At 39.9% G+C, this 27,627-nt stretch overlaps 1 protein-coding gene across 1 annotated transcript; it reads left to right on the top strand.

Annotated features, from left to right (window-relative positions):
- Window positions 1–786: 786 nt before the first annotated feature.
- Window positions 787–27,277, top strand: HMGCR (3-hydroxy-3-methylglutaryl-CoA reductase). Its single transcript, XM_065406234.1, has 20 exons — window positions 787–809; window positions 8,257–8,443; window positions 8,845–8,956; window positions 10,513–10,600; window positions 10,865–10,949; window positions 13,297–13,402; window positions 15,611–15,717; window positions 16,913–17,029; window positions 17,275–17,426; window positions 18,491–18,735; window positions 18,864–19,036; window positions 20,554–20,748; window positions 21,734–21,892; window positions 22,059–22,216; window positions 23,471–23,576; window positions 24,684–24,854; window positions 25,911–26,051; window positions 26,145–26,303; window positions 26,928–27,082; window positions 27,223–27,277. The coding sequence occupies exons 2-20, from the start codon at window positions 8,279–8,281 to the stop codon at window positions 27,275–27,277; spliced, it is 2,649 nt and encodes an 882-aa protein (XP_065262306.1). The 5' UTR covers window positions 787–809; window positions 8,257–8,278.
- Window positions 27,278–27,627: the final 350 nt, after the last annotated feature.

The following is a 27,627-nucleotide window of genomic DNA, read 5'->3' as shown; positions in this document are numbered from 1 at the left end:
CCGTTACACGCCGGGAGGAGGCCAGGCCAGACCGCTCCGGCAGAGCCGCGCGCGGGTGGGGCCCAAGCCTGGCTCGGGGCGGCACCACACTCCCAGCACGGCGGCGCTGCTCAGCCTGGCACGGGGCAGCGGTGCCCGGGCAGGTGCGCGCGGGGGGGGGCGTTATTCAGGCCGGGGGAAGCGGGACCCAGGTGGGGAAGGAATGGGAGAGGAGCCTCGCTCTCCGCTCTCCCCACAGCAGGAGGGAGATAGCCCCGCCTCCCTGCACCACGGTAGGAGCTCTACCGGTCTGGACAGCCAGTCGCAGTCGCTCACTTGATGGCCATATGCAAATAAACCCCAGTCTGCCGACCAATGAGAAAGTACTTCAGGAGCAGCACAACGGCCCATTGGCCGTCGGCCCGTGGCGAGATGGTGCGTTCTCCCCTCCTGATCCGTCTCGCGCTGTGCGGCTTCGCTGGCTGGTTACTAAGGCAACGGGCGAGTGACGCGTCGAGTCGGGCGCCCGCCATTGGTTGTGCGATCGGGCGATGGCGGCGGTCCGGGTGTCGCGCGCTGGGGTTGTCCTTGTCGCTGCGTGCGCGGCTTTCTCAGTCTGCTGCGGCGCTGCGCGCGAGAGGAAAGAGGAGGGCAGCAGCTGCAAGCGCGAGCTCCATCAGGCACGTCCAGCGGTGAGTGGGGACCGGGGAGAAGGGTCAGAATTTCCATCAGGCGGGGTGAGGACTGGCCTTTTTACGACACTGGTCCTTCCGCGTCGGGGGACCAGGACCGCCTGGGCCTGATTTAAAGGTCTTGAAAGAGCGGCTGCGGTGAGTGGGTCCTGTCCCTGCTAGTGTTTGCCCCCCCGCGGAGTCTGGAGCGGCTGGATAATGGGGTGGATACACCCGTGGCCACTGCCAGAGGGACGTGGATGGCAGCTGCTCGCTCCTCCATGCCCGCTCCGCCCTCCGGCGCGCTGCCGTGCCCTGGGCAGCGCCGCAGGGAAGGTCACAACCGGGGCCCCTGAGGCGCGATCGTTCTAAGTAGCCGGGCGGAGAGAGGTGTCCGAGCTGCGGGGCCGGGGGGAGAGGCCATAACGTGCCGCTGACGCACCGGCCCTGCTTGCGCGGCGGGGGCTCGGGCCAGCTCCCAAACCCGGCCACCTTCACGCCGTTTGTTATGTTTGGGGGGCGGGGGGTATAGAAATGGGGAAATCGTGTCGCCGATACGCGCCTGTGCCCAGGCATCACCCCCGCTGTCTGTACAGCGAGCCCCTATTTGACTCCGCCCCAGTGCGGGTTCCCATTGCTTACCCCGAGGGACCCTCTCACGGGAGCGCATCATGGGATCCAGAAATGCAGCGCGCACGGAGCTAAGGTGGAGCCCTTGGGCGGCACCTGCTTTCCCGGCTGTAGGTTTCTGCAGTAAGATAAATAACACCTTTGTACACTGAGGTGGTGGCACTGTGAGGAACCTCCACCCCGTATCTGTCTTAATTCCCAACACATCAAATAACGTTTCTCTGAACTGTGCCTGTTTAATGAGTATGGCTGGCTACAAGGAATTTTTGTATACTTAAAATTGATGGGCTGCCTCTAAAACTCGGTGATACATTTTTTTTTTTTACTGACTGTGGGGACCCATGCTGAAGACATCCATACTGTGTCAACCATCTTTTTAGCTAAGGACTGGACAGGATTTCCTTGGGAAAATTGTCACTGTAACTCAATGAGTTGTACCAAAGGCTCTCTCATAATAAAATTAGTTCCTTCCAAGTCAAATAGCAAGGGCTAGAGTACTGCAGAGAGTTGCCCTGAGGCTTGTGAGATTACTCAGTGTATGACAGTTTTAAAGATAACCAGATCATATTGCTCAATGTCAGAACAATGGGATTAATAGAAAATTATATCCTTGTAATGCCACAACAAATGCCTAGCACTTTTTATGCTTTGGGACAGTTAGCTTCAGTTGCATTTTTGGAAGAGCATGAACCTATGGCGGAATTAGTTGGTGTTGCAACTGTACTGTTTACATCATTCTTGAAAGGTAGGAGGCCTTCCACTCAGAAACTGTATCAAACACAGTGTGTCCATCTTATATACAGGCCCCAGGATGGCGCTTAAAAAAAAAAAGAGGTGAATGTAGCTAAACCAGTCGGTAATAGTGACCATAATGTAATTAAATTTAATATTTATAGGGGGGAGAGGGGATACCAAAGAAGCCCACTACAGTAGAGTTTAATTTCAAAAGAGGAGCTACACAGAAGTGAGAAGGCTAGTTAAATGGAAAATAAAAGGAAAAGTCACAAGAGAGAAATGCCCGCAAGCTGTTTGGAAACTTGTTGAAAACACCATAATAGAGGCTCAAATTAATTAATTAATAGAGGCCCCAGAATGAAAAAAAATAGAGGACCAAAAAATGCCACCCTGGGTAAATAAGTAAAAGAGGTGGTTAGAGGCAAAAAGGCAACTTATAAAAATTGGAAGTCAAATCCTACTGAGAAAAATAGAAAGGAACATAAACTCTTGGCAAGCCAAGTATAAAAGTATAGTTAAACAGGCCAAAAAAGAATTTGAAGAGCAACTATCATAAGACACAAAAATGAACAGCAACAAATTTAAGTACTTCAGAGGCAGGAAGCTTGCCAAACAGGCAGATACGACTTGACTGAGGTGCTAAAGGAGCACTCAAGGAAGAAAAGGCTGTTGCAGAGAAGCAAAATGAATTCTTTGCATTGATCTTTATTTCAGAGGATGTGGGGGAGATTCCCACCACATGAGCTATTCTTTTTAAATGTCAAATCTGAGGAACTGTCCCAGATTGAAGTATCAATAGAGGAGGTTTGGGAACAAATTGATAAACAGTAAGAATCAGATGGTATTCACACAAGAATTCTGAAGGAACTCAAATATAAAATTGCAGAAATACTAACTGTGGTATGAAAACTTATCACTTAAATCAGCCTCTGTACCGGATGACTGGAGGATAGCTAATGTAACTCCGATTTTTAAAAAAGGTGCCAGAGGCAATCCTGGCAATTACAAGCTGGTAAGCCTAACTTCAGTACCAGGCAAATTGGTTGAAACAACCATAAAATTTTGCTGGGGAAGAGTCAACACGGCTTTTGTAAAAGGAAAACATGCCTCACCATTAATGCATCATTCGACTTGCTGCCAGAACATTTTCTTACATTTTTACTGCTATTTTTTCTTTTGTTCTACTTCATCTTCTCATAGTTTCCACCTTTCTGTTCATATGAGTGTCTATACTACATTGTAAAGCAATATTCTTATTATGCCATTCTATAAAGTGTTTGCAATAGTTGTATAGCTTCCCTTATAACAAGCAAGATGTATTTGTAATTAAAAATTCAAAATAAACATAGGAACTTCTTAATGGTAGCAATGAGTTTGAAATGGCCAGAATAATTTGATGCTATTATAATTTTTCTATTAAATAGTAAAAATGTTGCAGAATATTGTGATCTCAAGGCTGCTGGGGTGGAATCCTTGCACCACTGAAATCAATGGCAAAATTCTTAGTTACTTTAACAGTCAAGATTTCACCTCTGTTCTCCATTGTAATCAAGGCTAGCAACATTCCTGAACCTCATTCCCATCAATATTTTAAAGCACTTTGACTGTTCTGAGCAAATTAATGCTCAGTGACATTAATGAAAGGTTTTCCAAAGCAAATTTCACTTCAGATGCTATTTCAGACACTTAAGAGCAAAGCCTAAACAGGTGTTTGCGTTATCAAATTTAAGTGATCTCACTAAAATCTGTTAAGAAAAAAAATGAAATTATTTATTTGACTGGGAACATAAATTATGCAAAATATCTAGTATTTGCTACTGTTGTACAATTAATTATTGATGATAAACACAAGGTGCCTCATTGGCAACTCTGCATAAAAGTGATTGCATCAGCCAGTGATGGGCTCCTGTTCCTAACCTAAAGACATCTTGTCACGGCATTGTTAGCTAATGGAGCTCTAACATGGCTGAATGCAGCAGCATTCATTAAAATATGCTACTTGTTATATCTTCATTTAAAATAATTGACATTTTAGATGGTGTCAAGATATTGAATTACATTATTAATTTGCTTTTAGAAATTTGCATAGTTACACTGATTTGTCGTTTGAAATTAAGAAGACATGATTTTAAAAATAAGAAGCTACACTAATGTTTACTATAAATTTCAAGTTTGAGTTTTCTTGGTTTCTACTATATTTTTAGATGGTGTTGAAAAATAGAAACCTTAGAAATCTATCACCTTCCTGCCTGCCCTGTTCACCCATAGCCAACTTTATTATTCTCAACACAATCAAGGCTTCCTGACAAACAATTAAGCCAACAAATACAGGGTTTTAAATCCCACCTTCTGAAAACCAGAACTGCAAAAAATCTCTACAAAGTTCTCAAATCTCATCAATAGTCTCTACAGAATCATTACATTTATTTGATTTAAACTAGTTTCATACCTATAGTTTTCCAGAACTAGAAGTTTATTTAATGGATTATTGCAGAAGCTTGATTTTCTTGAAATGATGGGGAACAGTTCTGCTACTCATCAGTCTATGAAGTAGTGACCAGATGCAATAATCTACAAAGAATAAAGTATCAGTTATTATTTAAATTTATACAAGACATTAAAGAGCACCTGTGCAAAATATGAGAGAGATTCTCGGTGCTTTTGCCATGTATTAAAAATACAAGTCAACTAATACAAACAAAAAAACCCTACGGTAGCCTCCCCAAAACCTAGAAGGTAATTGGGGGTTGGGAAGAAGTACTCTTAACCAGAAAATGCAATCTGAAACATAATTAGCCAGATTGCAAGCATCAAATGATGGATACCCAATCCAGTAGGTTCCCTTATTCCTGTTGAAGCTGTTCCATTTGGATAAATATATAAACAATTGCACCAGAGAGAGAATGACTCTAGTCCGGTGGTTAGCGCACCCTTCTCAGAGGTGGGAGACCCTGGCTTGCTCTAAGCACTCTTTCATTATTTATCCACAGTGGAACAGCTTCAACAGGGGGAACTGAAGGAGCTCCACATTGGAAAGCTCACAGCTCAGTGGTTAGAGTACTCTCCTGAGAGGTGGGAAGACACCTGTTCAAATTGTTTCTCCCTCATTAGCAGAGAGGGGGAATTGAATCTGCATCACCGACAAATGCTTTAACCACTAGCTGAAATGCTACATGCTGAAGGTGGGGGGTGAGGATAGGCACCATCACCTCCTCTGGCTGTTTTGCATGGTGTGAGTCAGGGACCTAACTCATTCCTGCAAGAAATGCCACACCTGACTCCAGCAAAGATGTGCCTGTGGGTGGATTGCTAAATAGAGATAGGCTTCTCTCTACAGCCCAGACTTAGACACTTATCTGTGAGAGAGGGTCAGGGCTTAGCACCCCTCTTGCTATTGGCTAACTTAGGTGGCTCTTTGCCTTGCCTCAGGCTTTTTTGGATTGTATTCTAAGACATCTCTCTCTCCCCTTTCATTGTCTAGGGAGCCTATGCGCCTAGAGTGGCTTTTTGGATCTCAGTGTTGTTCCTGTGATTTTCTAGGCACCTAAATATTAGGTGCCATGATGCTCAGCATTGGAATGCCTATATTCTTTGTGGATCACACCCTAAATGATTATAAAGGCCAGCATGGGTTCAGTTGAAGGGAAATGGAAGAGAGAAGATAGAGGAAGGGACAGGCTCCTTGTCCAGTTTGCTGACCCCTCAAAGAATTCATGGATATATAAATACAGGCAGAGCTCATGTATAATTAACAATTCTTAACTCTCAGAAAAATGCTCCAAAGTCCTCCGTCTATGCAGGAGGATGAAGAAAAATATTTTGGTGCTAGAACCCACCCCTGTGATTAAGGAGGTGCACTTGGACAGAAAAAGACTCTGCCAGCTAATGAGGCCCTCACCTCTTCAGCCTGCAGTTAAGCCTTTTTGCAGGCTGGTTTATGCCTCCCTGTTGAGTGACTGCAGCATTTCTGGTGTCTGAGGAGATGTGGGTTGAGAAGAAGGCATGTCACTTCCCTGGAGGGGGAGAGTTGCTACTTCTAATTTCTGTTAATGTGGGTGTTTTTTTTTAAATTGTTTCTGTTATGGAAATGCATAGAGGCCCCAATCCACAATCCCCAAAGTCACATAATGAAAAGATGTTCCCTGGCCTAGTGATCTAAGTACTGATTAACTTTAAGGTATCAAATATTTTTTAAAAATTCATCTTAGATATTTAAAATTAATTGATTTCATGTCATGGAAAAATAAGCCACAAACTCCAGTAGTACTTGTCACAATAACAACCCTAAGGTGCAATGAAATTCTAGTTCTAACTGCGTAGCCTTAAACGGGGGTAAACATCTCTGAAGAGTTTAGAATCCAAAAGTAATAAACAGGAAAGAAGGTGTGATGTGGTTTTCATAGTTGAAGGATTTACAGAATAGGTGAGTCTTTTGGAGGATAGGGAGGCCTCTTGGTGAATGTTAACTAGGCGTGTTAAAAGAATAATGGGATGATGAAAGGCAGCACTGAAAAGGAAGTTTGTGACAGAGGTAAAAGATACTGGAGAAGCTTGGGCAGAACATTGGTTGTGGAAGGGGATTAATATTTTTAGATGAAGAAATAGTGCCTTGAATTTGGTTTGGAAGCTAGTAATGGATATTGAGAGATGTGGAGAAGACAAGAGTCCGAGTAGTATGAGCGGAAAATAACCTTCACAGCAGCTATTTGGATGGTTTGAAGTGGTGGGCGTGATGAGAGGCAGGTAGGCCAGAGGGGGAATTAGTGTAGCTGAGTTGAAGACGATTAAGGTTTTAACAGGAAGAATTAAAAGATAGAATAGATTTTTAGTGGGATTTATAGAGAAGGAAGGTGCACTATTTGGTAAGGGCCTGAATACAGAGGAGGAAAGAAAGAAAAGTCAAAATGGCTTCAGTTGGATGGTGCGTGTTGTCAACATTGGTAGAGAAGTGAGCCAGAGGAGGAGGGTGAGGAGGAAAAATACCCTGATTTGTGGTGTCAATAAGGTGTCCAAGGGATGTTTGAGCTGCTGATGGAGATGCAGAAATGGAGAGAGGGTGAAAAATCAGGATAGAGAGGTAGATTTAGTAGTGATGAGTATAAAGATAATACAGTAGTTGAAACTATTTGGAGTGAATGAGGGCAACCAAATGGAGAGTAGAAGAGTAGTCAAATATGCTTGTTGAGATTCTAAGTGAAGAGGCAATTCCCCCTGAAGAAATATTGAAAGAAAGGTCATTGAGATAAGAACTTGAGGCCTCATCTACACTAAGGTTGTTGTGAAAAATCTCCCACTGCTACAGTACCACTAGCGGCAGTGCTAACATGGAATGGCAGGTTGTATTTTGATCACAGTAGCATTTATTACACATGGTTAGATGATGTAGTGTAGCTCAAACACCAGTGTTTTTAACACCAATTCCAACCATTGCTAGCACAAAAACCTAAAATATAGGCACCATCTGGAGAGTTCAAAGTTACTGAAGGCCATTGAGGAGAGTATGTGGCGGATGAAGCAGTTGACTGTAACAAGGGCGGAGGTCAGATCGTCAAAGAGAACAAGGATAGAGTAGAACTGGCCAGAGGTAAGAGGTTGGTAAAATTTGTAAATGGGTTTCAGTGGATGGAAGAGTACAAAGGTGAGATTGGAAAAGAAGAAATCCGGGGGCTTTGAGTAGATCTCTTTGAGAAAAAAGGCAATGGAGTGCTTGCTGGCGAGGTGGGAAGCTGACTTTTTTCAGGTTTTGGGGAATCTGGAGAAACAGATAGATTAGAAGATGTTTTCAGAACAGGCGAGGCAAATACATATTTGGAGATGGAGGTGAGATTCCTTAGGGCTAGTCTACACTTACCCGGTAGTTCGACGGCTGCGGATCGAAGTTCCGAGTTCGATTTATCGCGTCTGGTGTGGACGCGATAAATCGAACCAGGAAGTGATCCCCGTCGACTGCGGTACTCCAGCTCGGCGAGAGGAGTACCGCGAAGTCGACGGGGGAGCCTGCCTGCCGCGTGTGGACCGCGGTAAATTCGAAGTAAGGTATGTCGAATTCAGCTACGTTATTCACGTAGCTGAATTTGCGTACCTTACTTCGACTTGGGGGGTAAGTGTAGACCAGGCCTTAGTGTCTTAAAACATACAGACTTGATGAGAAGTAGTAGCTTGGAGGAAATTATACAGTGCTCATTCTTTTTCCATTTTTTGAACTTAATTATACTAAATTTTCTTTTGCTGCATGTTCTAGGTGTAGAAAAAGAAACTTGAAAATGCTGTCAAGACTCTTTCGAATGCATGGCCTTTTTGTAGCCTCTCATCCATGGGAAGTCATTGTGGGGACTGTGACTCTCACCATCTGTATGATGTCCATGAAGATGTTCACTGGCAATGATAAGATCTGTGGCTGGAATTATGAATGCCCAAAACTTGAAGAAGTAAGAAGTTAAATTTATTTTGAAATAGTTAATCTACTACTTAACCCTGAAACTACTCTTAAAATGCAGATTTTTCTCATAGAATAAGGGCAAAGGGAGGAAAATGGCCTAAAATGTTAGAAATGAAGTAATTCTCCTCATGCTAGCCACCATGGAAAGGAATGTCTGCATAATTTCCCCATTTTTGATGTGTACAGCCATAAGTAGTTAGTAGACATTGTGACACAGCAGGTCTTTGTTAAATTGAGCTCTTAATCAAATTGAGACACTTGGTGGACTAGGAACGCTTGGCGTTAACACTTCTACAGCTTCAATAATTTAAATTTATGGTACTTTTAATTGTTAAACTTTCATTGGGTTTTAATATAAGAGCCAACTAAAGCCATCTTTATTTCAAACAGGACGTTCTGAGCAGTGACATCATAATCCTGACAATCACGCGCTGTATAGCAATCCTTTATATATACTTCCAGTTTCAGAATCTAAGGCAGCTTGGATCAAAATATATTTTGGGTAGAGTATCTTATTTTGTATTTATTATTTGTTATCTTAGTTTCTTAGTTGTAGAATAGTGTTCGTGAATGTTAGAACATAAATGGTCACATATATAGTGGAATCAATCTGCCCCTCTAATAGGTAGCAAGATGAACATTTCAATATTGCTTACAAGTGAAATGATTCTTTATTAAAATTTTGACTCTCTCTCAAGTTTGGAAAGACAGAAGTGAGGTGCGAGTATATAACTGTTGTTTTAAAAAATGTAATTATTGACGTGTGTATTAACAAAACTTGAAATAATTACCACTTCTGTGAGATCATCCTCTCAGATTTCTTATGAAGTCCCTTTTTCCAGTGAGTAACCAGGAGATTTGTGGCTTGGATTCCTCAGGATCTTTAATTTTGTTAAAATGCAGCACTAATCACACTTTTGTGATTCTCTTTGGGGAATTTTACAATTTTTTTTTAAAAAGAGTATTCACATTTAAATCCCAGTTCATCAGAACTTTGAACGTGCTTGTGATTTTCACATAGATTGACAAGAAAGAATTGAAATTTGCGAAGAAAGTGGAGGAACTTCTCCAAAGAGCATGTTCTTTTAAATATTCTTATTAAAGGGCCAAAAAGCCTAGTGTGTACTGAAACTAGCCAAAGGCAAATACATTTCCCTTAGACTGAACTTCAGCCCCCACCCATTGTCTTTTCTGCCCCCATCATACAACCATAAGTGGAGTTTTAAAACTGGATTTTGTTTATACGTTTATCCCCTTGGTAATTTCTTAACTCTGTAGTTAGTTAATTAAAAACAAGCTATATTTAATTCAATCTGGAAATGATGGTTAACAATTTAAATTTGTATTTTAAAGCTCTTTTGGCTTATGTGTTAATTCAGAAGGAATTTAAACTTCCAATTTCACAATTATCTTCAAACATTATTTCAGTGATTGAGGAATAGTGGAAATCAGAAATTAGATTAAAATGTGGTCCAGGGCTAAATCCTAGGACTTGAAACATCTTTTTGAAAAGACAAACCCATAGTATTAACAGTGAAAGCTTATCCGAAGAAAATAACAATCTGAAAAGCTGAAGCAAAGCTAAACATATTCATTAACAATTTTAATTCTGTATTTTACATGTGCACAATAAGCATGCATTTGTCATGCTGCCTGGGGCTTACTCTCTAATAACAGAAAAATAAATATTTTACCATGATCATTCATAAATGATAGGGTTGGAAATGTCCTCTTCCTTCATCATATTCAGCCACTGGTTTTAAGTGGGATTTCTGGCCTCTTTAGTAAAATATATAATCTGAACTAAACCCATCCCTCCCAAACAGAGATTAAATTGGAGCACAATATTGAAAAGTCCCTCTTGGCTAGTGTAGCAGTTAAACACTTGAGTCAGAGATACTTGTTTATTGCTGCAAAAGAGAACATTAGAGTGTAAAATCATATGAAAAAGGTCCTTTGGAAGAAGGAGAAAGTTAGTTTGTAAAATGTTTGGGTTTCAGTGCCTTCTTATTTTAGTCTGGAATGATCTAAAAATGCAACTCTTACAATTTTTTTAAGGTATTGCTGGCCTCTTCACAATCTTCTCAAGTTTTGTTTTCAGTACAGTGGTGATTCACTTCCTAGATAAAGAATTGACAGGCTTGAAGTAAGTATTGCATATTTTCAGGTTTTTAAAAATTTAAGTGGCTTGAAATCCTTGTGCATATGTTAAATCATTTTTTAATTCTAATATAAAGTGTGGCTCATTCTGGTCTAAATTATGTAAAGATCTATAATGGGTAGATTAACATGATTAGCTACTGCTTCAAAAAAAAGTTTGATTTTTCCATTGTGTATAATGCACAAGTTTGGTTTTTTAAACCTAATGTTATTGGATCATTAATGTGTTCCTCTATGTCTCTTGTTTCAGTGAAGCGTTACCATTTTTCCTGCTTCTGATTGACCTTTCCAGAGCCAGTGCATTAGCCAAATTTGCACTCAGTTCCAACTCACAGGTCAGCCTTGCTTTTTATAATGTAGCTATTGAATTTAACATCTGAGTATTAATGCCTCATGAGACATATATACATGAACAAAAATATACATAGTAATGCTATGTCAAGTGTTCCTACATAATCCTACAAACACTCAAGTGAATAGTTTTATTGAAGTCAGTTGAATTAGTCAGGTGAGTAAAGTTACTCATGTGCATCAGTGTGCTTACAGGATCAGGCCGGGGGACTGTAGTGGAAACAATATTAGCAATGCTGTTTAGTGAGTCTACAGTTCCCAGACAAAAGCTTCATTAGAATGAAGTTAAGATTGTAAAGTGCCACCAACTAAAGGAAAAATGTTGTAGTGGTCTAAAGAATATAATAAAAAGTATCCAGGAAATTTTTAAGTAAGATTAAAATAGTAAAAAGAATGGAAGTACACAGGTACAGTCATCTGAACAAACTTAATAAAATAAAGTGTAAAATGTACATTGATATTGCAGAGCATGAAATAGGATTTTTGTTAGCATCCAGGCACTGTGAGGCATCTGTTTTGGAACTCCATATCTAATATTTGTGCAAGTCCAAATCAGTGTCCCCTCCCATCTCCTGGATTTGAACTGTGTCAAGAATCTTTGCTTTTTTCGAAGATATGAAAACGTAAGAATGTCCATCGAGCACCATGAATAGCTAAACAAGATATAATACTAACTATGAGTACAGTAGATGGCCTAAGTTCCACAAGGATTTCTCACTACTTGGAGTGTCCTACATGCAATTAGTGCAGAATAGGTTTCTGGAGTTTTTAAGATAGGAGTTTACATGTTTAAAAAATAAAAAATTAGTAAATCCTTAGTCAGTTCTCTCAGGCATGTTAGTGATTTTCAGTTGCCAGATCTCTGCTCTATTTCATCGAACTTTCATCTTATTCCATACCCAGGTCTGAGACTACTGTTGTGATTCTGATTCCATTATAGTAAATCTGTTTAGCTTTATCAAACAGCTAATTAAATCCCTCAACCCTAGTTTTTACAGCCTGTTAATGCTAATGCCCTGTAAATGATACAGCATTTTAATGAGGTTCAGGCTTTTGGATATTGAGATTTTTTTAAATCTAAGAATCTAGATTTAATGCTTCTTGTGGAGGAAGGAAGGCTCCTATTTGTCCCTAACTACAGTACACGCTGTCTGTAATGAACCTCTGGGGATCCATTTGTTCATTACAGCCAGGGGTTCATTATAGTGAAAGAGCCCTGCCTGGGGGAGGGGGCAGTTGACACCTCGAGCCCGGCAGTGGGAGCTGACAGCTCCTTTGGCCCCGCAGGGGTGGGGGTGGGGAGGTGACAGCTCCTCCAGCCTTGGGAGAGGTTTGTTATTGTGTACGGCATTATAGCGAGGGTGTACTGTAGTTTCATTTATTTTTTTTTAAATGTCCTGAGTATATAAATTATTATTTTTTCATAATGGGGATATATCTGCATACAAACATACCCCAGTAGAATTGTCTTTTTATTATTGAAGACATGAGTGGCCTTTTAAAAAGTTGATTATACAAGTAGTCGGACAAAAAGGAAAGATGTGTTAGTGACATAGCTTTGATTTGCAGTATTCTAGGTTTTAGTATAGAAAGTACAGCCATTAAACTATTTAAAAACTACTAAACTGCTTTAAAAGAATCAGAAGTCAAGTAGACTCATGCATAGACTTTAAGTGTTCACTGATTTTTATCTTAACAAAACTTTGTGTCCTAGTCTCTTTAATAAATATTATCAAAAGTCTATCTCAATTAAAGAAATTTAGAATAACTCCCAGCTAAGGATGGAGAGCTGTACAGTCATTAATCAGATTACATAAATGGTGAAACAATAAAAATTATTATTAAAGGTTAACATCTTGAAGTAATTAAATGATTAAAGAACAAAATCATCCTTAGGAGAATTTGAGAAATGAACCCACATGTCTGTATTAGGCCATATATTCACATACAATATGCATTTATATAATCAAGGTGTTAAACCTTTTTAATCCTCACTTTATTAATCATGATTGAAGCTCTTTTTTATGGGAGCTCCTATACCTACCCTGGGACCTATCGGCTCTTTTATCATGTTGTGAGGGGTTGGGTGAGAAATGTTAAGAACAACGAGTCTGCTTGACTTGTTGTGCCTGCCTTTTTCACATTTTATCTGAATCCCACCTTTTTGCTTGATCACCGTGGTCTACAGTTCACTTCCTCAACACAAATCAAAAGTTGATGTGATTCATCCCATTCTCTGTCAGAGAGCTGTCTATTGGTGTAACTTTGCAAACACATCACTGTTTGTATTTTGCCTTTATTTTAACTGAGGGAAATTCCTGTGTTTTTTAGGATGAAGTAAGAGAAAATATTTCACGGGGAATGGCAATTCTAGGTCCTACATTTACGCTTGATGCCCTTGTTGAGTGTCTTGTGATTGGTGTTGGTACTATGTCAGGTGAGTAATATAGTCAAGAGTCTAGTTATCTCAAGCTAAAAAAAGAAAGAATTCACAGCTAAGGTGTCAATTATCTCCTGGTTCTCAAACAATAGATGTTCTTACTGGTCGTATTTCAGTGTCTTTGCACAATTAGGGAAATATAGTCATTGCCTATATTTTGAATTTACTTGCTTTTTGTTATCTTAAAACAGATGTGAATAGTATTGCAGGTGCTGATGACATGAAGGAAAATGCAGATTTCCATTGAATTCTTGTAGGACACTGCATGGGTGCAAGGCTCTCTTGCACAGATCACTTTACATGGTTGGCGTCTTATTTTGTACGCTATTCCCTTACTATTTTGGGATGAACTGAAATCTCCCACTATAGCGGAACTTCTTTAATCCATTACACTTTCATGTATGTATGAAATACATACAAATAGATGTATGAAATAACAATGACTTGCCTCCTTATTGTTGTAAGAACTAATGTTTCTAAAATGAATTACATGCTAGGGATTACTAGTCTGTTTTAACTACAAACAGGCAAAGCAACTTCTACTTATATTTTTCTTTTCTATGATTTTTATCTTCATTGGCACTATAGAAGATTTTTGTTTTAGGAAATGTAGCTACTAAGCATAAAAAGAAAAAGCTTTTCAGATGTAAATAATTCAGCTGTTTTTAAAATAAATAAACTGCAAGTCATAAATCCACAATAAGGGCTAAATGCAATTTTTCAGTTTTTAAAATTTAGCTATCTTACTCACTGGCATTGAATGCCACTCACAGAACTTTAAAGATGCCCTGCAAAGGAAACACTTTTGTGCTTCTTTGTGATGTATGAATAGGGCCTGAAACTCTGTGTGTGTGTGTGTGTGTGTGTGTGTGTGTGTGTGTGTGTGTGTGTGTGTTTGTTTTTAAGGTCTTTCTTCCCTGCTTGTTTACCTTTAGAAACATCAGGCGTGTTCACTTGGTCTTTCATGGTTTTGCTGTGGGACTTACTGGATATTTCAGAGGATTTATGCTTTTAGCTCTCTTATCTTAATCAAAGAAGTTAAGATTATGAATCTGTAACTTGGATGTCTGTTGTCCAAAATGTTAGTAGTTTATGTTAACAAAAACATTGTTTAAACAGTCTGACTAAAAATTCCTTCCCCTCAGTTTTTCAGGTTTCATTCCTACCATTGTTGATGACATCATTTCATTAGCTCTCCAGCCCTCACAGAGTCTTCTAGGCTAGACAGATCTGAATTTCTAATGTAAAAACAATTTTGGTGGGATGGGTTGGAAAAACCTTTCCGTCTAGTTTTGTACACCAGAAAAGTGCACAAGACTACTCCCCCCCCCCCCCCCCCCGAGACCAGGTGGGTGAGGTAATATCTTTTATTGGACCAACTTCTGTTGCTGAGAGAGACAAGGTTTTGAGCTTACACAGAGCTCTTCTTCATGTCCTGTCATCTTTAACCTTGAAAGCATATTTAAACCTGCCCACCTCAACCCCCTAGTTCTAAGTTTCAGCTCAGTGTGATTTAAATATACCTTTGGAAAAGCTACCTAATGAAAACTTCAGTTCTCTTCTAATTACAGAAATGCTCATGGGGCAGACTAATTCTGAAAATATTCATAACCTTTAATATCGCTTTGAAACTTTTTTTAGTTATAAAGTGAAGTTCAGAAGGAAGATCAGTAACTGCTCATATGTGCAGTGCTTACAAGAGAGTAGCCACAGATCAATACTTTGCCTGACTCCTTCAATACATGACTGACTACCTCTGCCCAAATATCACGGATTAAAGTTTACTTTAAAATCAAATTCTGGTAGACAGATGAATGAGGAGTCACAATCTGAAGCCTGCAAACTTAGAACCAGTCCTTCATTGAGAGCTTTAAAATACTAATGCTAATTTACACTTTAAATAAGATGACAGTATTATTCTTCAAGGTACACCTTACAGTGTAGATCCTAATCTTGCATTTGTATTTCAGCATCAGTACACTAAATATTTAATGTATTGATGTTGAAATACAAATGCAAGATCACCCTTGCTTAATGTGTTCACTTTTCGCAATCTAGGGATGGGATAGTCAGTCCTTTTATGATGTACAAAGTCAGTTTAATGTTGTTGTGCTACCATTGTGATACCTTTTCAGCATAAAGAAAGCACATTGTGTAAGATGTAAGCACAAAATGTAAGAATGTTTTTGCCTCTTTTTAATGTAGGAGTGCGACAGCTTGAAATCATGTGCTGCTTTGGCTGCATGTCTGTTCTTGCCAACTACTTTGTCTTCCTGACTTTCTTTCCAGCATGTGTCTCCTTGGTATTAGAGGTAAGACCAGTTTCAAGATGGCATCAGTAGTATAACAGCATGTTGGCCTAATGCTGGTGTCCCGTTTTTCTTTGTATAGCTATTAATTTAAAATGAGAAATAACAATTTAATATGGCACCCAAGTTTAGCCTTCACAATTTATATCCTATTATACATTTATTTCTTTGTTCAAGAGGAGTCATAATCAAAGTTATAATTTGCATGGTTGTAGTCAGAGGTGAAAGTAAGCTGGACCGGCTTCTCCAGCGGTGAATTAAAGGGTCCAGCGCTCCAGCCGCTGTGGGGAGTCCCGGGCCCTTTAAATCACCGCCGGAGCTCCGGCAGCCGGGCTTGGGTGGGGATTTAAAGGTCCCAGAGCTCCAGCAGCGCTTTAAAGGGCCCGGGGCTCCCCGCAGCGGCCGGAGTCCTGGGCCCTTTAAATCACCGCCGGAGTCCTGCCGCCACTACCCCAGTGGCGGCAGGGCTCCAGAGGCACTTTAAAGGGCCTGGGGCTCCCCGCAGTGGCAGGAGCACTGGGCCCTTTAAATCCCTGCCCGAGCCTGGCTGCTGGAGCCCCAGGGCCCTTTAAATCCCAGATTTGTGGATGCTCAGCTTCTCTGAAAATTGAGCCAGTTCCAGGCCCCAATTCAGGAAAGCACATGCTTAAATATTTTCCTGAATGAGGAGGCTTTTGTGAACCAAGGCCTTATTTATTTTATGGGCTTAAGGGCTTAACTTTAGACACAGAAGTTTGAACATTTTGGGCTGAGAGCCTCCTGCTTGGGTCTTAAATTTTCTCTTTGGTTCCTGTATTGCCACTGAGTCTTCAGTGTGGTATTAAGTGGATCAAATGTAACTACAGGCTTGTGTACAGGAGAAAGTTCAACCAGTTTAACTAAAGGTGTGATTTGTAAATGATTTAGTTAAACTGGTGCAAAAGGCTGTATGGACACTCTTTTATTGTGGTTTAGGTTAAGTTGGTTTGAAGTCATTGTAAACTAAGCCAAAACAAGCCAGTTTTAAACCAAAAAGAAAGTGCCCACATAGGCAGTTGCACTGGTTTAAAAACTGACTTAGATTAAACTGGTACAACTTTCTTGTGTTGACAGAGCCTTAGTAATCAAATTCTCTAGTGACATAATAGTAAAAAGTTTGCTTGCTTCTCTGTTTCTTCAAATATATGCACTGAACAGGGTTTTTTGTTTTTCCTTGTAGCTTTCTCGTGAAAGTCGTGAGGGGCGTCCCATATGGCAACTTAGTCATTTTGCCCGTGTTTTAGAAGAAGAAGAAAACAAACCAAATCCTGTAACTCAGAGGGTTAAAATGATTATGGTATGTGGGGTTTTTCCCTTTCTTTAGAAAAAAGCAACCATATAATTAAATGTATGCATAAATATTTCTCAGTTACTGTAAAGTTATATTCCCTGCCTGTTGTCAACACCAGCCTTTAGTTTTAAACCTAGGAGGGCATGGGAAAGTAAAAAAAAAAAAAAAATTTTAAATTGCTACTTGTTACTAGATTTGGTGGCTAGTTACAGCTGGAAACAGGTTTCACTTTTCTCTCTCTCCTTTTTAAGTCTCTAGGTCTGGTTCTTGTTCATGCTCACAGTCGCTGGATAGCAGAACCATCTGCTCAAAACAGTACAGCAGAAAATTCAGTGGGAATGGATGAAAATGCACCAAAGAGAATTGAACCTAATGTTTCTCTATGGCAATTTTATCTTTCTAGGTGGGTGAATATCTTGGTCCTTCTAAGTATTCTGTTGCATCTTCCACTGACTGAGGCTTATTCTCTGGTGCTTTCAGGTTACTTTGTAAGGCAAAGTACTTTGCAAAGCAACCATAAACCCATCTGCTCTGGCCACTGTAGGATTCCCTACATATGGAGATCCTTGTGTGACATGGCATTCCATAGTCAATTTAATGGTAATTGATGTAGTCTAGTCAGGTGTTCAAACCAGCTTCCCTTTACTCTGGGAACATGTGCACAGCTTCTTCCACACATGCACCACCCATCCCCAAGGACTTGGAAAAAAGGTCCTTGTCACTGTTCTCTCTCCTTGTGATCAATTTTTTTTCTAACGTTAAGGTACTATGGACTTGATTGTCAGAGGTTCTGACAACCTACAACTCAATTAAAGTCAGTGGGAGCCATGGATTCCTATCACCTCTGAAAATCAGCCTCTAAATCTCTTGATTCCTTACCTATTTAAGCAGCTTAATTTCTGTATCCACTATAATAATTGCCTCGGATGGCAAGATATGATATTTGAACCACACTACATTTACCAGGAGATAACTGTTAAATCAGTTGATTTAGATGTTGAATGGCACATGCCTTCTGAGTGATTTAGTATTATATTTCTCTTTGCTAGGGTTTCAACATAGGAATTGCTGTTTACTGTGGTTTAGTAAATATTTAGTGAGAGAAGTTTTAGGTGTCACTGCTGTTCTTCAAACATGCTGAACTGCCGTGCTGTTTCTTTTCTAAAGTAGTGTACTTCAATAATGTGTTATAAAGGGGGTAGAGTTCTAACAACTGCATAAATTATGATCAACATATTGCTCTTGTTAAAGCAAATGGATGCCCCAGTGATACATTTTATAAAATGTAGCTATATACCCGAGATTATATAAACATTGCAGGTTAGCTTTGTAGCATTTTCTTGTTAGGTATTAGCTTGCATGTCTTGCTTGTTTGTTAAAGCAGTGTGTGAGTTTATAGTGATATACAAATGTTTTTTATACACTCAAAACACATTTACATTTACTTCTTGTTTGATCCTCCTTCAGAATGGCCAGTTTGGACATTGAGCAAGTAATCACTCTTGGTTTAGCTCTTCTTCTTGCTGTGAAATACATCTTCTTTGAACAGACAGAGACGGAGTCCACGCTCTCACTGAAGAACCCCATAACCTCTCCCTTGATAGTTCAGAAAAAGATTCCTGATAACTGCTGCAGAAAACAATCTGTACTTGTAAAAAATCATCAGAAATCCAGCACAGTAGAAGAGGCTGTAATTTCCAGAGAGAGAAAAGGTAATATATATGCTTTGGGTATCTTAGGTACTGAAGGATCCAATGCTGGGGCTATTTTGCAACCAAAAAACTGTAGTCTGTTGAGATTTTTGTAATCTAAATTCCAATTTTAATTTGTCTTTATGCAGTTGAAGTAATAAAACCTGCATTAGCAGAGCCATCAGCCAAGGCTACATTTGTGGTTGGTAGTTGCATCCCTATGGAAACTTCTTCTCTCCTTAATAGAAAGGAGCCTGAAATTGAATTGCCCAAAGAGCCACGCTCCACTGAAGAATGTTTATGTATACTTGGAAATGCAGAGGTAAGAAAAGAGAACTATAAGGTTTCCAGTTCTGCTGAGAAGTTCAAGACCAAAAAATTATAAGCAGTATTTTAAAACTTCACAGTGAAACCGTGTTTGTGAATACATTCTTCAATTGATTGCATTGCTCTTACAATTGAATGTACGTGTAAATAGTATGGCTTACACTCTTAGTATACACCCATTGCAAAATGCACTTTAGAGATCATTTCTGGTGCAGTCAATTCCTGCTTTTCAATTATTTGTATATGTTCTGATTCTTGAATGCATGCAGCCAAAAATTCAGTTTTTGCCCATTTTTGTAAACAAAAGATTTGTTACCATATTCCCCCCCCCAAAAAAAATTCCATATCATAGTAGCTTTCCCGCTCATGAAAAACTAGAGTGTTAGTCCATACATCTATTAAAGGTGGCTGGTTGAGAGCAACATCAGGTGCTCAGTTTTCTTCACCCTCAGCTCCCAAGCTCTCTGAAATCTCCGAGGTTGTGTGGCTACTGATTCTGATTCCCCATGAGACAGAGTATTGTGCTCCCTCCAGACCAGTGGTCCCAAGCTTTTCACGTTCCTCTCCCCCCTCCAACCCATCTGCATCTCCCCCATGGGAGCTGCGGTCAGGAGCTAGGAGCTGGGACCTGGGGGGGGGGGGAGGGGCAAGAAGGGAGGTGCGGACAGAGGTAAGGGGGCTGAGGCTGGTGCCAAAGCTGCAAGGGCCTAGGTTGGGGGCGGGGCTGGGGCGAGAGCAGAGGCAGGGCCGGAGCAGAGATGGGGGCAAAGCGGGGCTGGGTGGCACTCCCTCCCCACTTGCTGTGGGGGGTGGCTCGGGCCCCACTGTGCCCCCCTCCCACCGGGGGGGGGCACTCCCCACAGTTTGGGGACCACTGCTACAGAACATCAGACTTCCCGCTTTTCCCCAATTTGTACTTTACAGAAAAATGTCCATTTATAAGCTTGTAAATAATCTGTCTTCTTTGGATAGTTCAATACACAGAGCCAGATCCTCAGCTGGCATTTGACTTCAGTGGAGCTATGTAATTAATGCTACCTGAGGATCTGTCCTGTAGTGTTTAAAGTAAGAGTCTACCTTCACTCTGGAAAAGCAATGAAATTTCGTAATGGAACTTTTAGTCTATACATAACTCTTAGTTTGGCTAGGTATTGCAGGTTATTTGATGGTAAGCATGTACTACAATACATTACAATGAGTAAAAGCCTCACTCTGAATCTCACAACATTTTATAAGTTTAAGTTGCAGCTGGGGTATCTGGGCGAGGTTTGTTAGTTTCCTTTGCTTTTGGTTTATATGGATTCATGATTGACACAGACCAGTAATTCATTTAGAATGATTTTCTTTGTATGCTGCAGTTTACTGATGTTGATAATGAAACAGATTCTTTAGGTATGATTTGCAGAAGTAAAGAGTATCCTTTACCATACTGGAAACATTAAATATTACTGGAAACATTAAAAGTTATACTGCAGTTGGTACAAACACAATTTTTTTTTTTTTAATTTCTAGAGAGGTGCAAAATTCCTCACTGATGCAGAAGTCATCAACCTAGTCAGTGCTAAGCATATTCCTGCTTACAAATTGGAAACTTTGATGGAAACTCAGGAACGTGGTGTATCTATTCGCAGACAGATGTTATCTCAGAAGCTCCCTGAACCTTCAGCCCTACAATATCTTCCTTACAGGCATTACAATTATTCTTTGGTAAGTATAATGGAGACAAGCAAGAGTGAATTAATTTTTAAATTTTAAGGTAACTCCTTTTGTGTATTTTCCCCAAATTCTTCTCAAAATTATAATTCATGTGCTCCACTTCCAAGGAATGAAGACAGAGCTGTCAATTATAGTTTCAACCTGTCTTCATACAAACACAGACTGCATGGGTATTCATTCAGTTCACATCTGAAAGTTCTCACAGACATAAGGGAGGGATAGCTCAGTGGTTTGAGCATTGGCCTGCTAAACCCGGGGTTGTGAGTTCAATCCTTGAGGGGGCCACTTAGGGATCTGGGGCAAAATCAGTACTTGGTCCTGCTAGTGAAGGCAGGGGGCTGGACTCGATGACCTTTCAAGGTCCCTTCCAGTTCTAGGAGATGGAATATCTCCATTAATTTATTTTTTATTAAGTATTGAATACTTAATTTTTTTAAATGAAAACTTAAGAGTCCAGATCAGTTTTGTAGCATGATCAAAAAGGACAATTATGTATTAATGTATACAGTTCCCTAATCTCAGTAAATTTAGGGCTTTGATAATACCACAGCTGAGTTTACTGGGATGAGTGAAAACGTGAGTTGAGTCATAATAAAGGGAAAGTTATTCAAAATCCAGATTGTTAGTTTAATACAGTTTTCACTTTGTACAGTAACTCTCCTAATAGATACAAGCACATAGCATTCACTAATATATAAAAATCTGCAGTTTTATCTGTTACTATACATTACTTCAATGATTAAACCCTTCAGTGAACTTCAGAAGATTACTGTCAAGCTTTACTAAATACTTCCAAACTTTGTGCCGTATAAAACATTGCAGTGTAAAAATGTTGTATTTTATTGATGAGTCAGTTGGTAAAGTAGGCTAATTTTTATTTATTTTATTTGTTGATGACTATTTGTTATCAATTTCTCAACATGCTATCGCCATGCCATATCCTTAATGACTGTTAAATCTAACATTTTTTTTTAAGGTAATGGGAGCTTGCTGTGAAAATGTGATTGGATACATGCCCATCCCTGTAGGTGTAGCTGGGCCACTTTTCCTGGATAGCAAAGAGTTTCAAGTTCCAATGGCAACAACAGAAGGCTGTCTGGTAGCAAGCACAAACAGAGGGTGCAGAGCAATACGTGTAAGTAAAATTCATTCTTGGAGGGTTAGCTCCTTGCCTTGATTAAGAGCCCATCACTTAATACAAAATGAGTTGAATTGTATAAGATAGGTATCTATTTAATTAACGTTATTACAAATTACCAATAATTCCCAGTAATGTTATTCGTTTTCCCCTTTGGTCTTAGCTTGGTGGAGGAGCCAATAGCCGTATTCTAGCAGATGGGATGACTCGAGGACCAGTTGTAAGATTACCCTCTGCCTGCCAGGCTGCAGAAGTGAAGGCTTGGCTTGAAAACTCTGAAGGGTTTAAAATAGTCAAAGATGCATTTGACAGCACAAGTAGGTTAGTAACATGGCTTTCTGTAAAGTATTTACTAATGTAAATCTATAATGAAATATAGAAATCTCCCATGTTTAGGTGTACTACGATGCAAGAAATTACATGATACTAGATTCAGGGATCCAAATAACTTTGGTCTAAGTAATCAACAACATCATTCATGTCCAATATCTGGTTAACCATTAGGGCTGCAAACAAATGTTATATCCCCTAGGAAAATATGGAATTCAATCACAGGAAGAAAAAGGAAGTTAAAATGGTATTATTCTGATTACCATTCATACTTGTTACTACCTCCAAAAACACTCTCACACTTCAGTTCTGACTTGATTTTAGTGGTTGTTATCCTGCACTTGTAGAATTAGAACCAATGTTGTACACCACCATCTAATCTTTCAAATGATATAACATGTTCTTCTCTAATTCTAGAGGCTAAAGAGAATATTGACCCTATAATGCCAGAACTGACAGGGTGGGGAGAAGCATAACAGTATTAAAAGTAACATGATTTAGAGCATGAATGTCATAACTTCTCTTATCCCCATCCCTCCCAAGTATTTGTTGTTGTATATTAACTCTGGAAAAATCGAAGACCGATTTTTCGGTATTGGTTAGCAGAGTCATGTTCCACAAAAGCAGGTGCAGGTCAGTAGTACGCATGAGCATATTCCAGCAAGGCTTGATACCATGGTATAGAGCCATCCTTCCTGCTGTTGAATAATGGGCAATATCTTCAAGTTAGTTTGTTCTTGCTTACTGCATAGCAATAGAATTGGTTTGTGGGACATGCCTTTACTATCACTGCTCTAGACACTGTTTCTGTATATAACTGACTTAAGAATTGCCAAATCTCCTTCTCTTAGTAGTTAATATTCAGTAACACAGAATTTTTTTGTCAGGGATGGAGGGAGGGAATTGTTTGAAATTAGGTAACTACAACACTAAGATCTTGTATTTCACAAATTGCATGGCTAGAAAAATTAGGCAAACCAGTACAGTTACTTTCAGGAGCAGTAAATTTTCTTAAACATTTGTCTTGGATCAGCTGTCAGAGGACTTTGTGCCTGGTAGTTGGTGCTGATTTAATTTTGCGCATAGAGCAGGAGGAGGAGCCCACATTGTGCATGGTGCTTAACAGGGTTATCCAGACCTAATGGCTTACTGTCATTTGTAGCTGAAAAGCAGCCTGTAGTCTTCAGCGAGCTAAGGGAGAGAGAAAGAATTGTAAGTAGTCAGTGGATTCTCTTTTATTTACAGGTTTGCTCGTCTGCAAAAGCTTCACATCAGTCTGGCTGGTCGTAACCTTTATATCCGTTTTCAGTCTGAAACAGGGGATGCAATGGGAATGAACATGATCTCAAAAGTAAGATCCAGTCTGTTTCTACTTAGCATTTTTTGAAAAAAAAAAAAAAAAAAAAAAAAAAAAAAACCTAGTTAAAGCATGTCACTAAATTAACTCTGAGTTAGTTTGTCCTGTCTTACATGACTATACAGGGAGTGGAAGCAAGGACACAGGACTCCCCACTTCCCTCCCTTCAACTTCTCCCCCTTTCTTTTTCTGGGGCTTGTATAAGGGCCATCCAGAATCAGAGTCTTATGTTAGGGTTTATAGTGCTTTTGAGAGTAAAATTTACTTTCTGTCCCTTAAATGCTTAAATCTAAAATAGGCAAAACAGGTTTACATGAGTGAGAAATTAAAGTGATTATTAATCCTACTTCAATTTCATTCTTATTGGCCATCTTCCCATATGAACTTGATTTTTTTACCTTTGCTTGTTTTATTTACCTTAGGCAATTTACTGAGGGCAGGCTGTCTCTCTCTCTAGTGATATAAAATGGTAAACTGTAATGGTTTCGTTTTGTGTCTTTGACCATAATCAAGAGTAGTACCTAAGCAATGAAGACCGGAGGGTTAAAATGACTATATTTAAAAAGAAAAAAAAAATCTGTTCATGCAACTCAGGCTCTCCTTCTTCCCCCAATCCAGAATAAAGGGAAGAATTGATCCCAGAGTCTTAAGATCCATGTTGTGTGCATACCTTGATAAGTGCCAGTGTTCTCTGGTCCTATGTAGCCACTCTGGAGTTAGAGGGGGCAGAGCCTCCACCCACCTGTGCAGCCCCAGGATGAGCCCCCATGCATGGTGGGGAGGAGCAAAGGCTTGTAAATTCATTATTTCCTCTACGAACAATTGAGTGAGATGGGGGCAGAGCAATGATTATATTATCCCTACCCACCAGCACCGTCTTACCCAAAAGGGGAGTCCAGGTTCCTCTGTGAGGAACAATTCCTTCCCATTGCTGCTCCAGCGATATGCTTTCCTTGCACAGGGGCTGAGCCCAAAGGTTCAGTCTAGCCCTGATGTCTTACCGTCTCTGTGATAGTCAGTCACATATTAGTTAAGTTCTCCAGTGGTTTATAATACAGTCCTCATGAGAAGTTAAGCTTCATTTATATCTGCTTCTGTCAGGGTACCGAAAAGGCACTTGCGAGACTGCAAGAAGAGTTTCCTGATCTCCAGGTTCTAGCTATTAGTGGTAACTATTGTACAGACAAAAAGCCTGCTGCCATAAATTGGATAGAAGGCAGAGGGAAGTCTGTTGTCTGCGAAGCAGTCATTCCAGCCAAGGTGGTCAGAGAAGTAAGTACCGCTTTGATTCATCTTGGGGAAAAAAGCACTTTTGTCTAACCAAACTAATCCCTTTTATAAAAATTTAACTTGAAATTGAAATTTATAAATTGTACATAATGATGACTCTTCACTTTGAGCATTATTGTAGGATCATGGAAGTTATAGATAAAAGCGACTTACTAGTAGAGGATTTTTCATTCAATATACTTTTGTGCTGTCTGGTTTAAAATGTCTGAAGTGGTGGGTCTTCCACCCCTTCTTTTGAAAGACTATTGCATAGTCTAATAGATCTGACACTTAAGTAATTTACCTGATATTCAGTTCAGTTTTAATAACCTTTGTAACTGGTCCCTTGGATACACCATGGCAAATTAATCTGCAGCAGTTAGCCTGGGTTCTGCTACACCTCACAGTGCACAAGACTGGAAATTCTTTGGGACTTTCATGTAAAGAGGTTTTCATTGAATTAAATATGTAAAAATGAGTAATGCAATTAGTAGTATTTCTTGTGACTTAATTTGATATTTAATTTTTTAGTGACCCAGAAATTTGTTGTACTGCAGAATTTTGTATTAAAAAATATATAACTACATTGTAGAAGTCATTGGGGGAAGCTAGAGATTGTGGCAAGCTGGGATGAGGACAATTGAGGATTTTTGCTATTTGGAGTTACCTTGGAGGCAGTTTGGTACTATCATAGCTCATTAACAGGCTTTTTCTGCCAAACTATTTTTATATTGTCATCCTTAAGTTTCAGATTTAATGTCAACATTCCATTGAAATAAATGGGGTGGTTCACCACATCTCTTAGAAGTATTTATTTCAGGCTTATCTGCAGACTCAGGCAAATATCTCTGCATTGGTTTGCATTGTGTTTATATTTGGAAAATTTTAGCAACTATAAGAACTTAAATTTTCTTTTAAATGAAAGTCTACTTTTTAGAGAACTGTTCTGCAGCAAGTTCCTCAACCATGGAATCACAGTCTGAGTGCTAATACTATACAACATGGGATTACTACTGCTGTCTAATGCGAAGTATAATGAAAGCATATGGCTTTGTCTAGGTATTGAAGACTACTACAGAAGCTATGGTTGAGGTGAATATAAACAAAAATTTGGTGGGCTCTGCGATGGCTGGTAGCATAGGTGGCTATAACGCCCACGCAGCAAACATTGTCACAGCTATCTACATTGCTTGTGGACAGGTAAGTTCAGCCAATTCACAGCACTATTGGGTTTTGGTTTTTTAAATATATTCTTAAGATAGTTGAACTAAACGTTTTTATTCTGACTTTAAGGATGCAGCACAGAATGTGGGCAGCTCTAACTGCATCACTCTGATGGAGTCAACAGGTCCCACAAATGAAGATCTGTATATCAGCTGCACAATGCCCTCTATAGAAATTGGAACAGTTGGTGGAGGGACCAACTTGCTACCACAGCAAGCCTGTTTGCAGGTACAAAGCATCAAAGAAAATTAAAATAACATCCCTTTAAATCAAAACTCCTCCTGGTTCTATTGTATACTGTGTGTCTAAGTAATACTGCAAGTTTTTTTCAAACTTTAGTAGGCTTTAAGATATGACTAACTAGACCAGTGGTCCCCAACCTTTCTGTTGCAATAGCATATTCATGTTCCCAGAAGAGTGTGGTGGGCGCCGGACAACCAGCCGCCGAAATGCTGCTGAGAACCGGCGTCATCAAGAAGCGTCACCGCCGAAATGCCACCGAGAAGCAGCGGCATTTCGGCAGCAATGCTTCTTGGCGTTGCCGCATTTCGGCGGCTGGTTGTCCGGCGGCCGCACTCCTCGGCGGTGGGTGGTCCGGCGGAAGCGCTCCCTTGTCAGTAGGCAGGCGCACATAAATGCCCTGGCGGGCGCCACGTTAAGAACCACTGAACTAGACGAAGAGTATTCATGCATCGAATTTAAGTTAAATGCTACTTTTTAATGTCTGAGGGACTTAAAAGCTGGTTTGTTTCACGTAATTTAGTAAGGACTATTAAATAACTCTAACTGAACACAAATTTACCTTTACCAGCGCTTGGTTTTAAAGTGGATGTTGAATATTTTTGTCTACAGATGTTAGGGGTCCAGGGTGCAAGTCAAGACAATCCTGGTGAAAATGCACGTCAGCTTGCTAAAATTGTATGTGCTACAGTAATGGCAGGGGAATTATCATTAATGGCAGCACTGGCAGCTGGACATCTAGTCAAAAGCCACATGATTCACAATAGGTAAGAAATGCAAAGCTTAGTACTATTCTGTGTCTTCCTCTGTCCCAAATACAGCACAATATGTAATAATGGTACATGAAACAGTTAAAGCTACAGAGAGAGTGCTGACTCCAAAAGGCTTATCTTACTATTTTTGTTAGGTCAAAAATAAATCTACGAGATCTTCAAGGAACCTGCACCGAGAAAGCAGCTTGAACGTCAGAGGAGCGTTGAAGTGAATCATTGCCATAGCAACTGACCAGGAGTAAAGAATAATATATATTTCTGAATTTTAGAAGGCAGTCTTCAGTACAAGGATTTTTGTGGAAAATAATTGAGAAGATCAGCAGACTTGTGATCAGTGAAACTCCTCCTTATGACTTTGACTTTCTTCAGCAGCTAAAAATTACTTCCTTTATGGAGATCCCAGATGTCTTGAACATGGCTTTAGAGTTTTTGATATTTCTCTTACTCTGCGCATGCTCTTCTGAAGGGTCAGCTTTATGTCATTAAGGATTGAGGGTATTTTGACTAGTGAACTTCCAGTTATGATTGAGATGGAAAAC

This window comes from Emys orbicularis, chromosome 6 (assembly GCF_028017835.1).
Source record: "Emys orbicularis isolate rEmyOrb1 chromosome 6, rEmyOrb1.hap1, whole genome shotgun sequence".
Taxonomy (NCBI): Eukaryota; Metazoa; Chordata; order Testudines; family Emydidae; genus Emys; species Emys orbicularis.
Note: the sequence above shows the minus strand (reverse complement) of the source record. Positions and strands in the feature narration are given on the sequence as shown.